This window comes from Cherax quadricarinatus, chromosome 82, assembly GCF_038502225.1.
Source record: "Cherax quadricarinatus isolate ZL_2023a chromosome 82, ASM3850222v1, whole genome shotgun sequence".
NCBI lineage: Eukaryota > Metazoa > Arthropoda > Malacostraca > Decapoda > Parastacidae > Cherax > Cherax quadricarinatus.
This window is the reverse complement of record NC_091373.1, coordinates 19938358-19957242: the sequence shown is the minus strand read 5'-3', so window position 1 is coordinate 19957242 and position 18885 is coordinate 19938358. Positions and strand designations below refer to the sequence as shown.

The 18885-nt window shown below is 41.6% G+C and overlaps 1 protein-coding gene across 1 annotated transcript in view; it reads left to right on the top strand.

Moving 5' to 3' along the window:
- Dhc1 (Dynein heavy chain 1) overlaps positions 1–18885 on the top strand; it is a 313825-nt gene that overhangs the window by 147354 nt on the left and 147586 nt on the right. Inside the window, exons 38-39 of the mRNA XM_070102646.1 lie at positions 391–587; positions 854–1039. Of these exons, the coding sequence (XP_069958747.1) occupies positions 391–587; positions 854–1039 (383 nt within the window). The remainder of the gene's footprint in view (positions 1–390; positions 588–853; positions 1040–18885) is intronic.

Here is an 18885-nt window from a genome sequence, read left to right as displayed (position 1 = left end):
TCCAATAACTGCTAGTCTCGTAACACTTGTTTCAAGAGTCATCGGTCAGTGTTTGACAGACTTACAACAGCATCATTGTTGATATTGTCGAGGTGTTCATTCATCACAAATGGCAATGAATCTTCACTTTATTAATTTAGATTAAAAATAATACATACTAATGCAATATTCATGAGAAAATTCAAAACACGATGAATGATTCCTAATTTGTTCTTGACTTCAACTCTTCAACTTAATTAAAATGACCAACAAACTTTATTCTGAATACGTACGTAATGGGTTTTAATTCACACTATTAATGGTTTGCACTTTTTTATTGCATTAAATTTAATCAACTAGTACAACTTACCATACAGTATTGTGGTTACACAACATTCTGTTGACTTTCAGGGGAGCACATCTGGCTAGTATTGGACGGGCCCGTTGATGCCATATGGATTGAAAATCTCAACTCAGTCCTCGATGACAATAGGACTTTGACTCTTGCCAATGGAGACAGGATACCCATGGCCCCTGCTTGCAAAGTCATCTTCGAGCCAGCAAACATCGATAATGCCTCCCCAGCTACCGTATCTAGGAATGGCATGGTAAGTGAACAGTCGTATGTGCCGTGGATTACTTTCGTTTGTGTACTGTGAATCGTAGTTGATGTGATCGGAATTGCTCTGGGTAATGTAGCATGAGCTGTGAGTGGCGTGTTGTGAGTTATGAGTGGTGTATTAAGTCATTCTGGGTGGTGCGTGAGAGTCACTGAGGGTGGAGTGATGTAAATCACACTGAAATTCAAGTATAGTTTAAGTAAGCTATGTCAGTACAAATATTTTGAAAACAATGACAGTCAGGTCTCCGACAGGTTTATATGAGCTCTTCTGGGTTAGACTGGCAGCCGCTGTTCCAGGCGTGGGTAAAGACCCGACCGCACCACGAGCAAGGAATTCTCAATGAGCTTTTCACCACCTGTTTCTTCGACCTGTTCACCTGGACCAAGCAGAACCTTCAATTATGCATTCCTATCCTACAAGTTAATATCATTACACAGGTTAGTGGTATAGTGTTCCTCGTGCCTCACTTCCAACATACCCGTCAGGATCTTCCCTCAAACGCCACCAAGTACTACACCTTAACATCTCCCGATGATAGAAAAAATTTTATCCAGTAATACGGCTACATAACGTAGCACTTTAATTTAAGGCTGTGTACCGTATTTCATTAAGAAAAGTCATTGTTTCTAGTAAGCATGTTAAAATATTGTTGTTGATGCAAAGATTTAATTAAGATTAGCATTTATTTTTCAGTGATTAACTAACCGTTTATACCATTTAGTTTAGGTATTTCGCAATTGTGATTTGTTGGTTCATGGTCTAAAATATTTTTTTAGATCTGTAAAGATTTTTGTTTAACTGCCACAACAATATTAATACACTTCACTTTCAGCTACATGCGATGAATAAAAATTAATCAAAATTATTGCTTGTTTGAGCTGGGATTTAATTTGTGGCAGTGTTTTCGCCTACTTTTTCGCACAAAATAACTCAGATGATGATAGGCTTGCAACTGCCTGCATTATCTTCCCTGCTTAGATAAATTAAAAGATTTAAAGAGAAAGTGAGATGAGGAAAATAGTGATAAAGATTGGTGGCAGTGCAACTGAGTTATCTTGAGAATATAGGTAATGTAATGTAATATTAGTCTTCATAAAACTATATTTAATGTGAAGAACTTATGTAAAAGTGAGAGTTGATGTTGATAACGAGAAAAGTATAATACAGTAACATTTATAATGGAACATCCTCTAATTCAGTTGTTTAATAAAACAAATTTTAGTAGATCAGTATATATACATCTGATGAAACAAATTTATATACTAAGAATGTAATTTAAGTAGTGAAGGGAACAATAACTAAATATTGACAATCAGTATATATAACACGAACAAGATTAAACATGACATTTAATTTTTGTAAGAAATTTTTTGTTGGTCTGGGTGGAATGGTCACCTTTATTACTTATTTAATTAACACAAGGAAATTTTGTTTAAAGTTCTTCCATGTAATTTTAGGTGAACAATAAAAAAAATCAATAAAAACACGAAATTCTCACAATAAATGGTTGAAAAAATCCTAGTTGATAAGATCGATGAAGGATAAGCATCACAGACTTAGTTTTCTCAGTGTTTCTCTCACCTCGTGCCACAAGGATCTTCTTCCCTCACAGGTTTTACGACCATGCGCCATCACAACCTTTTTTCATATCTTTCAAGATATGTCTTGACGCCAGTAATCAACTCATGATTCAAGGATAATAAGAGTCTTGAGTATGCTTTGTGAACTATATTGATCGCATATGATAAATGTACATCACTTGTACGGAATTACTGATAAAAACAAGACTTCGCATAATAGTGAATTCGCGTAAAGCGAGAGAAACAGTACAGTACATCAGAAGCTCTTAGTATCTTCCACGTAAGAGAAAGGAACTAAGATTAAACTACAAAATAAGTAAATAATTACATCTCCCTTTTTCTGTCAATATTTCTGACAAAATTTATTGGATTGCTTATTACATGAACAGTTCAAACAGAAATTTGCTCATAAGGATATGCATATTAATATATAAACTTACGGTAGATTCCCAAAATCATCCGAATATTGGTTTTGCGTTGTGGAATCTCAGCAGCAGAGATGAAGACTCACCATCCTGCTATAATTATTTTCCCAAATTCACAGTTGTCAGTGCAGTCAGCTTGCGTTGAGGGATTTCAGTGCCAGATATGATAATTCGCACACCATCCTGTCTTAATTATTTTTTTTAATATTGCTAATGATCATTTACTCTCTCAACAGAGGCTTCCTATCTAAGAGCCATGTTTTACCTCCCGCCTAAACTCACTGTAGATCCTTGTAGTCGAGTTTTTTTCAGATCATTCCAACATGGTACAGTGCCCATTGGACTATTTTCTGTAGGACTGCTGATTATAGTGTTGTTCAAGGACTCAATGACAGACTGCTTTTTTTATAATAGATTAGAATTTTGTGTATATGTGCGTTTTTTTTTTTTTTACAATAGATTAGAGTTTCCAACATGTGTGTAATTTTTTCCAATAGTTTAGTGTCTGTGTATTTTTTACAATAAATTAGTATCTTATTAGTGGTTATATACAATAGATTAGTTTCGTAATTTTTTCTGTAACAGATTAGTTTTTTGTTCATGCGTGTTTTGTATACTGTTCAGAGCATTATACTGACAGAGCTGAGTTTGCTCATGCCTTGTTGTCTAACTCCTTTATATATATATTGATGTATTTACTGCACAAAAACTGTGTGTACATTGTACACATACACAGAGCAACGTATTGTTATAATTGTGCTTATGTACACGCAAATGAATGTGCACGCTCTTACACAAACATGTATTTGACATTTTGAATAGAAGTTGTATAGAATACTGTCTCTACGTTGTGTAGAAAATATTGCTTATTGAATTTATCATATATTAGGAACCAGGAAGCTAGGCAGAGTGTGTAACAAACCAGGAAGCTAGGCAGAGTGTGTAACAAACCAGGGAGCTAGGCAGAGTGTATAACAAACCAAGGAGCTAGGCAGAGTGTATAACAAACCAGGGAGCTAGGCAGAGTGTGTAACAAACCAGGGAGCTAGGCAGAGTGTGTAACAAACCAGGAAGCTAGGCAGAGTGTGTAACAAACCAGGGAGCTAGGCAGAGTGTGTAACAAACCAGGGAGCTAGGCAGAGTGTGTAACAAACCAAGGAGCTAGGCAGAGTGTATAACAAACCAAGGAGCTAGGCAGAGTGTATAACAAACCAAGGAGCTAGGCAGAGTGTATAACAAACCAAGGAGCTAGGCAGAGTGTGTAACAAACCAGGGAGCTAGGCAGAGTGTATAACAAACCAAGGAGCTAGGCAGAGTGTGTAACAAACCAGGGAGCTAGGCAGAGTTTATAACAAACCAAGGAGCTAGGCAGAGTGTGTAACAAACCAAGGAGCTAGGCAGAGTGTGTAACAAACCAAGGAGCTAGGCAGAGTGTATAACAAACCAAGGAGCTAGGCAGAGTATATAACAAACCAAGGAGCTAGCCAGAGTGTGTAACAAACCAGGAAGCTAGGCAGAGTGTGTAACAAACCAAGGAGCTAGGCAGAGTGTATAACAAACCAAGGAGCTAGGCAGAGTATATAACAAACCAGGAAGTTAGGCAGAGTGTGTAACAAACCAAGGAGCCAAACCAGGAAGGAGAGTGTGTAACAAACCAGGAAGTTAGGCAGAGTGTATAACAAACCAGGGAGGGCAGTGTGTGTAACAGGCAGTGTGTGTAACAAACCAGGAAGCTGTGTAACAAACCAGGAAGGGGAGCTAGCAAACCAGGGAGCTAGGCAGAGTAGGCAGAGTGTGTAACAAACCAGGGAGCTAGGCAGAGTGTGTAACAAACCAAGGAGCTAGGCAGAGTGTGTAACAAACCAAGGAGCTAGGCAGAGTGTGTAACAAACCAGGAAGTTAGGCAGAGTGTGTAACAAACCAGGAAGTTAGGCAGAGTGTGTAACAAACCAGGAAGTTAGGCAGAGTGTGTAACAAACCAGGAAGTTAGGCAGAGTGTGTAACAAACCAGGAAGTTAGGCAGAGTGTGTAACAAACCAGGGAGCTAGGCAGAGTGTATAACAAACCAAGGAGCTAGGCAGAGTGTGTAACAAACCAGGGAGCTGACAATAATTTGATTGAAGAAATCAGGGAGCTGGTGATAGTCTATGTGAAAACAGCTGGAAAATCAAATCATGAAACGGGTATAACTTGAAGCCATGACAAGTGAGTCTTAAAACTCACAAGCCAGAGCTGGCTATAATGTTCTGGGAACCTAGTAGCTGGCAGTAGTATGTGAGGAACCAAAGAACTGGTAATAGTGAATGAGGAACCATGAAACTGGAAAGAGTGACGCAGGAATTATGGAGCTGACAGTATTGGTTGAGGAACCTGGGTGTTGGCAACAGTTTTTTGCGAGTTCCTGAAGTGGCAGTAGTGTCTGAGGAACCAGGAAAGAGGCATTAGTGCGTGAGTGAGGATCCTGTGAACCAGCAGCAGTGGGTACGAACCAGAAAACTAGCAGTAACGAGTGTTTTAGTTCTTGAACTGACAAGAATTTATTGGTAACCAGAGAATTGGCAGAGGTAAGTAAAGATCTGAGAAGGTAACTGTAGCTTGTGAAAGGAACCGGGCAGTTAGCCATGGAATCCATGAGATGGGAAAAAATATGTTAGGGAACGGGGAGCTGAATCTAGTGTATGAGGACGCGAAAAGGATGGCAGTAATGAGAGTGAGGAACAGGGAGCTAGTAATAGTATGGAAGGAACAATGAGGTGGCAGCAGCGTGTGAGGAATCGTGGAGCTTTCAATATTGCTTAAGAAACTCATGAACTGACAGCGATGTGTGAAGAACCAAGGAGCTGTCAACTGTGTATGAGCGAGAAATAGTTAGCGATGAACTCATGATTGGCAGCAATATGTGTGGAACCAGGAAAATAGCAGTAGTGGTGAAAAAGCTACGCGCTGGCAGTGGTGAGTGACGAAAGAGGGAGCCGACAGTAAGTAAGTAAGTAAGTTTATTCAGGTATACACAAATACAGTTACATAGAATTATCATACATAGCAGCATATGTGTAGAGAACCTAGGATAACCCAAAAAAGTCAGACAGAGTGACTTATTTCCATTGGGGTTAAGGAACAGGAACTGGCAATTGTTGTGAGGAACCAGAGAAATGGAACAAGGATGTTAAGAAAGAAGGAGCAGAAAATGTGTGAGTAACCCATGACTTGGATTTTGTTTGCGAAGGACAAGGTAGCTGGCACTTGTTGAAGAGGAAACACGACCCTGCCAGTGGTGTGTGTGTGTGTGTGTGTGTGGTGTGTGTGTGTGTGTGTGTGTATACTCACCTAGTTGTACTCACCTAGTTGAGGTTGCGGGGGTCGAGTCCGAGCTCCTGGCCCCTCCTCTTCACTGATCGCTACTTGTGTGTGTGTGTGTGTGTGTGTGTGTGTGTGTGTGTGTGTGTGTGTGTGTGTGAGGAATCCATCAGTTTACAGTAGTGGGTGGGGAACCAGAGAACTGGCAAAAGTGCTTTGGAAGACAAGATTGCAATAACATTTGAGGAGCCAGGGAGCAAGCAGCAGTGTGTGAGGAGCCAGGCAAGTGGTAATAGTGTGTTAGTTACCAAGGAGTCTTCCGTAGTGTCAGGACCCTGTGAGCTAAAAGTGATGTGTCAAAAACTAGGCAGTGTTTCTAGGCTGAGGAACCAGGGAGCCGGTAAGTAGTGGGCAATAATGTTTAAGGAACCAGGTGTCTACAGTAGAGAGAGGTGTGTAAATAACCAGGGAGCTAGCACTGATGTACGTGAAGAACCAGGATGATGATTTTAGTGTATGAAGAACCAAGGACCTTGCAGTAGTATGCGAGGAACCAGTGAGTTAGCAATAGTGTGTTAAGAACCAGGAATCTGGTAGTAGTATGGGAGAAACCTGGGCTAGTGTCATAGAATGGGAGAAAATAGGTAGCTGACAGCAGTGTTTGAGGCACCAAGGAGCTGGTAGTTGTATGTAAGTAACAAGATATTTAGAGGAAGTATGAGAGGAACCGTGGAGCTGACAGTAGTGTTTGAGGACCCAATGAATTTACAGTAGAGTGTGAAGAACCAGGGAATTTGCTGTATTTGCTGAGGAACCAAGGTGCTTGCAGTAGTGTGTATGAGGAGCCATGGAACTGACAGTGGTATGCAAGCAACCAGGTAGCTGACATTGGTGTGTAAGTAACTAGGTAGCAGACACTGGTGTGAGTATCCAGGTAGATGACAATGGTTTGTGAGTAATCAGGTAGCCGACATTGCGTGTGTGAGGAACCAGGTAGCTGACACTGATGTGCAGGAATCGATGGAGCTGCCAGTCGTCTGTAAAAAATCAGGGATCTGGGAGGAGCGAGTGAAAAAATTCTGAGAGCTCATAGTAGTATTTGAGGAATCAGGAAGCTGAGTGTGGTCTGTTAGGAACCATGATATAGCAATTGTATGTTAGGAATGGGGGAGATAGAAGTATTGTGGGACGATCCATGAAGCTGGCAGTGTTGTGTGAGGAATCTTGGAGCTGGTAGTGTTGTGTGACGACCCATGGAGCTTGCAGTGTTGTGTGAGGAACCATGGAACCGGTAGTGTTACGTGACAATCCATGGAGCTGTTAGTGGTGTGTGACGAACCATGCCACGGAGCTGGCAGTAGTGTGTGACGAACCATGCCACGGAGCTGGCAGTGTTGTGTGAGGAACCTGGGAGCTGGCAGAGTTGTGTGACGAACTGACAATGGTGTGTGAGGAACCAGTGAGCTGGCAGTGTTATGTGACGACCCAGGGAGCTAGTAGTAGTGTGTGAGGAACCAGGGAGCTGGCAGTGTTGTGTGAAGAACCATGGAGCTGGCAGTGTTGTGTGAGGAACAATTGAACTGGCAGTGTTGTGTGACAACCCAGGGAGTTGGAAGTGGTGTGTGAGGACCCATGGAGCTGGCAATATTGTGTGAAGATCGATGGAATTGGCAGTGTTGTGTGACGACCCATAGAACTGGCAGCGGTGTGTGACGACCCAGGGAGCTGGCAGTGGTGTGTGACGACCCATAGAGCTGGCTGTATTGTGTGACGACCCATAGAGCTCGCAGTAGTGTATGAGGAACCAGGGAGCTGGCATGGTTTGTGAGGAACCATGGAGCTGGCAGTGTTGCGTGACGACCCATGGAGCTGGCGGTGTTGTGTGACGACCCATAGAACTAGCAGTGGTGTGTGAAGGATCAGAGAACTGGCAATAGTGTGTGAATAACCAGGGAGCTGGTAGTAGTGTGTGAGGAACCAGGGAGCTGGCAGTGGTGTGTGACGACCCATGGAGCTGGCGGTATTGTGTGACGACCCATGGAGCTGGCGGTGTTGTGTGACGACCCATAGAACTAGCAGTGGTGTGTGAAGGATCAGAGAACTGGCAATAGTGTGAATAACCAGGGAGCTGGTAGTAGTGTGTGATGAACCAGGGAACTGGCAGTGGTGTGTGAATAACTAAGGAGCTGGCAGTAGTGTGTGTAGGACCAGGGAGCTGGCAGTGGTGTGTGAAGAACCAAGGAGCTGACAGTAGTGTGTGTAGAACCAGGGAGCTGGCAGTGGTGCGTGAAGAACCAAGGAGCTGTCAGTAGTGTGTGTAGAACCAGGGAGCTGGCAGTGGTGTGTGAAGAATCAAGGAGCTGGCAGTAGTGTGTGTAGAACCAGGGAGCTGGCAGTGGTGTGTGAAGAACCAAGGAGCTGGTAGTAGTGTGTGTGAAGGACCAGGAACCTGGCAGTAATGTGTGAAGGGCCAGGGAGCTGGTAGTAGGGTGTGAGGAACCAGGGAGCTGGCAGTAGTGTGTGAAGGACGAAGGAGCTGGTAGTAGTGTGTGAGGAACCAGGAAGCTGGTAGTAGTGTGTGAAGGATCAGGGAGCTGGTAGTAGTGTGTGAGGAACCAGGGAGCTGGTAGTAGTGCGTGAGGAACCAGGGAGCTGTCAGTTGTATGTGAGGAACCAGGGAGCTGGTAGTAGTGTGTGAGGAACCAGGGAGCTGGCAGTAGTGAGTGAGGAACCAGGGAGCTGGTAGTAGTGTGTGAGGAACCAGGGAGCTGGTAGTATTGTGTGAGGAACCAGGGAGCTGGTAGTAGTGTATGAGGAACGAGGGAGCTGGTAGTAGTGTGTGAGGAACCAGGGAGCTGGTAGTAGTGTGTGAGGAACCAGGGAGCTGGTAGTAGTGTGTGAAGGAACCAGGGAGCTGGCAGTAGTGTGTGAAGGAACCAGGGAGCTGGCAGTAGTGTGTGAAGGAACCAGGGAGCTGGTAGTAGTGTGTGAAGGAACCAGGGATCTGGCAGAAGTGTGTGAAGGAACCATGGAGCTGGTAGTAGTGTGTGAGGAACCAGGGAGCTGGCAGTAGTGTGTGAAGGAACCAGGGAGCTGGCAGTAGTGTGTGAAGGAACCAGGGAGCTGGTTGTAGTGTGTGAGGAACCAGGGAGCTCGCAGTAGTGTGTGAAGGAACCAGGGAGCTGGCAGTAGTGTGTGAAGGAACCAGGGAGCTGGTTGTAGTGTGTGAGGAACCAGGGAGCTCGCAGTAGTGTGTGAAGGAACCAGGCAGCTGGCAGTAGTGTGTGAAGGAACCAGGGAGCTGGTAGTAGTGCGTGAGGAACCAGGGAGCTGGTAGTAGTGTGTGAAGGAACCAGGGAGCTGGTAGTAGTGCGTGAAGGAACCAGGGAGCTGGCAGTAGTGTGTGAGGGAACCAGGGAGCTAGTAGTAGTGTGTGAAGGAACCAGGGAGCTGGCAGTAGTGTGTGAAGGAACCAGGGAGCTGGCAGTAGTGTGTGAAGGAACCAGGGAGCTGGCAGTAGTGTGTGAAGGAACCATGGAGCTAGTAGTAGTGTGTGAAGGAACCAGGGAGCTGGTAGTAGTGTGTGTGAAGGTCCACTAAGCTGGCAGTATTAAAAGGTATCAGTATTGGAGGTGATAGTTTTGGAGCTGATATATACACTTGCTTTTGTTGTCGTTTTTATTGTTGATTATCATATAGTACATCCAAGATTTGCTGCTTTTAATGAGGTCTTGTTAGGTACTAAAGTATTTTTCGTTAAAGGATTTTTATTAATGTTATTAGTGGATCAATAAAGCGTACTTTGTATCCAACATTACTGATATTCCATTGTAGTTATAAGTGGAACAAATAAATTAATTTTAATTTTAAACCAAATTAAAAATGTCGTCTAAGCGACGTTGTTTCTCTGTTTACTGCTGGTAATTTAGTCCAGCTATCGACTTTTTTGAAAAATGTGTAATATATATTTATTTTTTTTCCCAAATGTGCTTAAATTTCTAGTAGATGATAATTATTTTCATTGCAAAACTTGGATGTTGATGGGGCTTTGATACAGCTTCTTCCTGCAGTACCCAACCCATAGTACATAGACTGCATGACTGCTTGTGTTACCTCACTGTCGTTGCGTCTTGTGGTCCCGTTCCGAACAAAATTTGTTTTGTGTTGTACTTAGGGTAGATTCAGTTCGCTATTTGTTCTGTTTTTAAGGATCGAAATCGTGGTAGCTGTTTTTTTTTTTACCTGTGTGATAGTAATAGTAGTCATATATGTGACCGGTAGTACTGTAGGAGTTGGTATATTTGTGTCAAGACTTAGTTGTACTGTTGTTCCTCATTATGAGCTCCACTTTTGTAGTAGTGAAACATTTGGCAGCATAAGCTGACAGTGTGGCTCGGTAGTGGCACAGCTGGCGCTGTATTTATTTGCGACGACCTACTTTACACAATATCTTCTCACTATGTGTTGCTGTTGAATTGAGTTCTGTGTCACCACAGTCTAACCCATTACTGGACTCCCATGACATTATGACTGAGGAGAATGACCTATGTGTGCCATATTACTACTCTGTCTGCTCAAAACACTGTAGTTTAAACAGGTAACTATGACAGATGAATCTCGGGAGACTACAGTTTCTGCTTTATGACAGGATGCTATGAGAATCAAAAGGGTATCGTTTAATTATCGTTTAATTAGCAATAATTTGTTATCTCAGTATATTAAATTTTGAGGTGAATATTCAAGCTGTATAAGATGGGGAAATATGTACTGTACCAAATGACACTTATTTTAGGTATATTCATTATATACCCTAAATCAGTGCAAGATGTGGACCATGGACAGTTAAATATGAGATAGCGAGTTGAAAATTATATCTTCATCTCAGATGCTCACATGTGGAGCAGCGAAGACTAATATCAGAGGTATATTAGGTAGAAAATAACGTAGGAAGGCTAATGTAGGCAGTACATTTTGAGATGGAGAACTGAAATAGATTGTTCTATTTGCCAAGCATATGATTGAGTCTGGCATACACTGAATAGATTATATTGCATGAAAGATGACGAGGATAGCAAGTTTTTTGCAACACAAATAGTGAAGTGTGAGAGGTAGAGAGAATAATGGAGTAGGTGATAGAGAAGCGTAGTGATGATAGGGATGGCACACATATGTACCATGTTGACGTGTCCGTCGGTGGTGGCAGGCGCTCAGTCTGCTGGAGGGACAGCTGCCTGATGGGGATGACGTAGCAGATGACACCTTCCTGCAGCGTCGCCGACGGCGTTCGTCAGCGTGGGGAGCAGCTCACGGGGCCCAGACGCCAGACGATACCATCAACACCCTCACCCCCACCGACTCGCCTCGCTCACTGCCTGAAGACGACGAAGTGGCCACCTCGGTGCTGCTCTTACCTCACGTTATCACTTGCTGCCCTCTTTTTGCCATGCCAGATGTAGCACCACCACCGCCCACACCGCGCACTTGGCTCACACTGCGCACCATCTCTAAACTGCTCTTACCCGCCACGACGCACTGTCTGCATGCTGTCATTCATCAGAGTCATATATGGCCATTCGAGTGCGTCCTGGCGGGCCTAAATGACTAATAAATAAAGAAGTAACAGGATGACAGTGTGAAATAAATAAAACCCTCTTAATACTATGCGTTGTGTGTAGCGGGGAGTACGAGCAGCTGTACACACGTTACCAGAGCTTCTTGTACTCTTGTACTGCTGCTGCTGTACTCATATAGCGTTTCAGGAAGTGCTTTAGGGCAACATTAAATAGTTGTAAACCAAGTTCATTCTCGAGACTTCAGATGACTGAAGTCGTGTACTAGTAGGCTCTGTGCCAAGAAGTGTACTGTACCTCTGATGTTTCATGCAAGGGCACCAGAACAGAACAACGTTATGCCTCATCACTAATACCACACGCATGATCTGCTAGCGTCGTGCTACTTTACAAAGCAAGTTCAGTAAGTGTTGAACGATGTAAACTTGAGGTCACTTGTGACTAACTAAATTAATGTGTTATAAAAGAATTTAAACTCCTTAACAGGTACCAGAATAAACCCCAGCATGTTATACACCATTTGTTGTTGTTGATGTTCTTGTTGAGCAACGTGTTACCTGTCCTAGTTGACATGCTTCTTTCTTAAATTATATATAAAGACATATATATATATATATATATATATATATATATATATATATATATATATATATATATATATATATATATATATATATATATATATATATATATATATGCAAACAATCGCAGACAGGCGATCTTAACTATGCAGGGCAAACCACGGGGGAAGGGTGGAAATGTTTAGCTCAAGTACTTTCACACTTCTCAGTGCGTCATCAGGAGCTGTGCAATGTTGCAAGGGAGCAACCAAAGCAGGGAGAGAGGTCTCAGAGTAGCGTAGGTGACATTAGCCACGGTTACCCTTAGACTGGGTTAGTGGTCGGTGCCAACCCCACCCTACCATCATCCTCCTACTGCCCATATGGGGGTAGGAGGGTTTCTGAGATGTCAAGTAGGAAATTATAAGATATAAAGAGTCAGCCCCAATCTTTTTCTAATCGTTTATAACAGGTGATGTGTTTTGAGAAAATAAGTTTCTTGTCAGATACTGTAGACATGGATAGCTATTATTCTGTGTGACCTTTTGAAATAATGAAAGAAAAGAATACAATGTGCTGTTTGTCCGTTTAAATGTCCTGCTCTGAGGTACTCGAATGTTCTACCCATGTACTCTGAGGTACTCGAATGTTCTACCCATGTACTCTGAGGTACTCGAATGTTCTACCCATGTACTCTGAGGTACTCGAATGTTCTACCCATGTACTCTGAGGTAATCGAATGTTCTACCCATGTACTCTGAGGTACTCGAATGTTCTACCCATGTACTCTGAGGTACTCGAATGTTCTACCCATGTACTCTGAAGTACTCGAATGTTCTACCCATGTACTCTGATGTACTCGAATGTTCTACCCATGTACTCTAAGGTACTCGAATGTTCTACCCATGTACTCTGAGGTACTCGAATGTTCTACCCATGTACTCTGAGGTACTCGAATGTTCTACTCATGTACTCTGAGGTACTCGAATGTTCTACCCATGTACTCAGAAGTACTCGAATGTTCTACCCATGTACTCTGATGTACTCGAATGTTCTACCCATGTACTCTAAGGTACTCGAATGTTCTACCCATGTACTCTGATGTACTCGAATGTTCTACCCATGTACTCTAAGGTACTCGAATGTTCTACCCATGTACTCTGAGGTACTCGAATGTTCTACCCATGTACTCTGAGGTACTCGAATGTTCTACCCATGTACTCTGAGGTACTCGAATGTTCTACCCATGTACTCAGAAGTACTCGAATGTTCTACCCATGTACTCTGATGTACTCGAATGTTCTACCCATGTACTCTAAGGTACTCGAATGTTCTACCCATGTACTCTGAGGTACTCGAATGTTCTACCCATGTACTCTGAGGTACTCGAATGTCCTACCCATGTACTCTGAGGTACTCGAATGTTCTACCCATGTACTCAGAAGTACTCGAAAGTTCTACCCATGTACTCTGAGGTAATCGAATGTTTTACCCATGTACTCTGAGGTACTCGAATGTTCTACCCATGTACTCTGAGGTACTCGAATGTTCTACCATGTACTCTGAGGTACTCGAATGTTCTACCCATGTACTCTGAGGTAATCGAATGTTCTACCCATGTACTCTGAGGTACTCGAATGTTCTACCCATGTACTCTGAGGTACTCGAATGTTCTACCCATGTACTCTGAGGTACTCGAATGTTCTACCCATGTACTCTGAGGTACTCGAATGTTCTACCCATGTACTCTGAGGTACTCGAATGTTCTACCCATGTACTCTGAGGTACTCGAATGTTCTACCCATGTACTCTGAGGTACTCGAATGTTCTACCCATGTACTCTGAGGTACTCGAATGTTCTACCCATGTACTCTGAGGTACTCGAATGTTCTACCCATGTACTCTGAGGTACTCGAATGTTCTACCCATGTACTCTGAGGTACTCGAATGTTCTACCCATGTACTCTGAGGTACTCGAATGTTCTACCCATGTACTCTGAGGTACTCGAATGTTCTACCCATGTACTCTGAGGTACTCGAATGTTCTACCCATGTACTCTGAGGTACTCGAATGTTCTACCCATGTACTCTGAGGTACTCGAATGTTCTACCCATGTACTCTGAGGTACTCGAATGTTCTACCCATGTACTCTGAGGTACTCGAATGTTCTACCCATGTACTCTGAGGTACTCGAATGTTCTACCCATGTACTCTGAGGTACTCGAATGTTCTACCCATGTACTCTGAGGTACTCGAATGTTCTACCCATGTACTCTGAGGTACTCGAATGTTCTACCCATGTACTCTGAGGTACTCGAATGTTCTACCCATGTACTCTGAGGTACTCGAATGTTCTACCCATGTACTCTGAGGTACTCGAATGTTCTACCCATGTACTCTGAGGTACTCGAATGTTCTACCCATGTACTCTGAGGTACTCGAATGTTCTACCCATGTACTCTGAGGTACTCGAATGTTCTACCCATGTACTCTGAGGTACTCGAATGTTCTACCCATGTACTCTGAGGTACTCGAATGTTCTACCCATGTACTCTGAGGTACTCGAATGTTCTACCCATGTACTCTGAGGTACTCGAATGTTCTACCCATGTACTCTGAGGTACTCGAATGTTCTACCATGTACTCTGAGGTACTCGAATGTTCTACCCATGTACTCTGAGGTACTCGAATGTTCTACCCATGTACTCTGAGGTACTCGAATGTTCTACCCATGTACTCTGAGGTACTCGAATGTTCTACCCATGTACACTGAGGTGCTCGAATGTTCTACCCATGTACTCAGAAGTATCTTTTCCTACATATTGTCTACTATTTTCCCAGTGGGTGTTAATATGCCGTACATGGGGACTTCTATGCTTATCCGATACAGTGACAAGCACGCAAGATAACGTAAGGAAAAGTTAAAGGGTATTAGTAGAATTTAGATTATAGAAATGTACATGGGTGGGCTGTTCGTCCTCGGATGCATGGGTGGACACATGGCCTCGGAACATGGGCGCATTCGGTCCTCGGTACGTAGTGAATTCGGTCCTCGAAGTCATGGTAGAACTGTTTGGCCTCGGACAAAGGGAGGTCGAGTACCTCGAGTACGAGGCAGCTTCGGATCCTCAAGTCATGGGTGACATTCGTACCTCGGAGTGCATGGGTGGACTTCGAGTACCTGGAAACGTAAAATGAGTGCCCCGATACGGTGAACATTCGGTACCTAGTCATGGGTAGACTTCTCTCAGGTCAGGTGGTCATTCAGGCCTCGGTACGTGGGAAATTCGGCCTCGGAGTATGGTGGTCATTCGGTCCTCGGGTACTAATGGGTGAAAAATTTGGTACCTCGGGAAAATACATGGTGAGCATTCGGTACCTCGGGAAGTACTGTATCAGAGCCATTCGGTCCTCAGAGTACATGGAGAACATTCCAGTACCTCAGGGGCATGGTAAATTCGGGACCTCAAATACTGGGTGACGTTCAAGTCCTCAGGTCATGGGCGGACATTCGTACCTCCCGGGACATGGGTAGAAAATTCAGTCCTCAGTTGCATGGTAGAACGTTCAGTCCTCAGGTACATGGGTGGGACATTCAGTACCTCAAGTCATGGGTGCATTCAGTACCTCCAGGTACATGGTGGGACATTCATGCCTCAGGTCATGGGTGAACAGTTCAGGCACCCAGAGTACATGGTTTAGGACATTCCCCAGTGCCTCAGGCATGTTGGGAACATTCGGCACCTCAGGTACATGGGTGGGGTTCGAGGGGCCTCAGAGTACATGGGTGAACATTCAGTACCTCAGAGTATGGGTAGGACATTCGAGGTACCTCCCGAGTACATGGGTAGAACATTCGAGCACCTCAAAGGGACATGGGTGGACATTCAGGTCCTCAGGTACATGGGTGACATTCGAGTACCTCAGAGTACATGGGCAGGACATTCGAGTACCTCAGAGTACATGGGTAGGACATTCGAGTACCTCAGAGTAGGACATTTAAACGGACAACTAGCACATTGTATTCTTTTCTTTCATTACATGAAAAGTTCACACAGAATAATAGCTACTGGTAGCACCTCTCCTCGTGGACACACCTTCCAGGACTATTCCTTTTGCAATATTGCAAGCTCTTGAAAAAGTGTTGGCTGCAGCATGAAAGGCCTAATGCTATATATATATATATATATATATATATATATATATATATATATATATATATATATATATATATATATATATATATATATATATATATATATATATATATATGAGTACCGAATAGGTAAAATTGGTCAATTAGCAAGAGCTCATTTAAAATTAAGTCCTAAAATTTTCTCTTATATGTTTAAAGATATATTTTTTGTATTTATTTTAATGTAAAAATTAATAATTTTGTACCTAAAGGACCTTAGAAAACTTACCTAAACTAATCATAACAAGCGTGATTTGATTTAGCCTAATCCAACTAAATATATGTTAGATAAGTTTACAATAATTTAATAATAAACAAACACAATTAAATATATTTTTTTGTTAGGGTCAGAATGATTTTTTGCGAAATTATTACATACACAAATTTTCGTTTGCTTTATTCGGCAACAAGAGCGATACTATTTAAGCCAAAATCGCAAGTTTTATTTATTCACCATGACATATATATATATATATATATATATATATATATATATATATATATATATATATATATATATATATATATATATATATATATATATATATATATATATATATATATATATATATATACATATTAATGAAATCACGAAACATGTGATTTTAATTCATTTACAAATCTGCGTCAGGCCAGGACTCGAACCTACGAACCTTGTACCGCCTCCAGAGACAGCACAATGCGCACATCACCTTACCACGGAGACAGCGATCCTACAAGAACCAAGCACGTAGGGTCGAGTCCTGGCCTGCCGCAGTTTGGTAAATTATTGAAAATAATTTATTTCGTGATTTCATTACTATATAGACTGCTTGTTGAGGCGGGTATTCAAACAGGATGAGGCTAAAATTATTCCTTGAGATACCATTGCCACGAGTGTACTCGGGCCAAGGCAAAAAACACATAGCTACGTGCTGTGTGCTTGGTTCTTGTAGGATCGCTGGCTCCGTGGTAAGGTGATGCGTGCATTGTGTTGTCTCTGGAGGCGGTACAAGGTACGTAGGGTCGAGTCCTGACCTGCCAGCCACAGTTTGGTAAATGATATATATATATATATATATATATATATATTATGTATATACACATTGACACACCTGCATTTACATGCATTCATACATACATAGATGCCTATATACAAATGCTAGAGTATAGGTCAAGGTTTTAAGTCAAATTATTCCTGGTTAATAATAATCCCACTACTGGAGAACATGATTTGTGTAGCCCTGTAATAGCCTCCTGCTTATGTCCGGGAAGTTTGCTGTAACACCTCCCACTCACCGACAGCTATTGCCAAACCTGTGTTTGATTTACTGTATAAAAATATAACATTAAGAGGAGAGGCACTATAGGAGTCCTAATAAATCATGCTTGACCGATCTGACTTTCACTGAAACATTCTACCAGGAATCTCAGATTAAAGTTACCCAAAGTATTTACTTCAGTCATGCACATTCCTCCTTATTTCCATCTTCTTTATCTTTATTGGCAAATCATTGCTTTCCTTTTTCGAGAGATACATGCTGCACATTTTCTGCATCCCATCTATTTCTACATTCATACTCATTTTGATAATCTTTTTAACGTCAGAGCTAACCATACGAAAATCTCAAACGCTCTGCTGGCTGGCCATTAGAATAGTGTACAGTTAGGCGGACGCTGATGGCCCTTCAATGGCAGGTGGAATTAGCTATATATATATATATATATATATATATATATATATATATATATATATATATATATATATATATATATATATATATATATATATATATATATATATATATAGGTACCACCTCTAGAACTGTCATAGGGACCCTCATCCTCAGAGAAAAGAATAAACTTGCTTCAGGGAAAACTCAAGGTTCTCCCTGAAGCTGTTTGAAAATTTTCTCCTATCGCCTCCTATATTTAACATACATTTTATTTAAAGACAAAATAAATTGACAGAAATACAATAAAGAGTAAAACAACATAAATGACAACTCATATATATATATATATATATATATATATATATATATATATATATATATATATATATATATATATATATGTCGTGCCGAATATGTAAAACTGGTGAATTAGCAAGAACTCATTTAAAATTAAGTACTTTCTAAAATTTTCTCTACGTTTGAAGATATATTTTTTTTCATTAACGTTGATGCAAAAATTTATAATTTTGCACCAAAAGGAACTTAGAAAACTTACCTAACCTTATTATAACAAGAACAATTTATTTTAGCCTAACTCAACTAAATATATTTTAGATTTGTTTACAGTAATTTAGTACTAAACAAACACAGTGAAATATATTTTTTTCGTTAGGTTCAGAATGATTTTGGCGAAATTATTGCATACACAAATTTTCACTTGTCCTATATGGCAAAATGAGCGTTGCTATTTAAGCCAAGATCGCAAATTCTGCCTATTCGGCACGATATATATATATGTCGTGCCGAATATGTAAAACTGGTCAATTAGCAAGAACTCACTTAAAATTAAGTCCTTTCTAAAATTTTCTCTTATACGTTTAAAATTATATTTTTTTCATTAATGTTAATGTAAAATTTTTTATTTTTGCTCCAAAAGAATCTTAGAAAACTTACCTAACCTTATTATAACAAGAACAAAATATTTTAGCCTAACCCAACT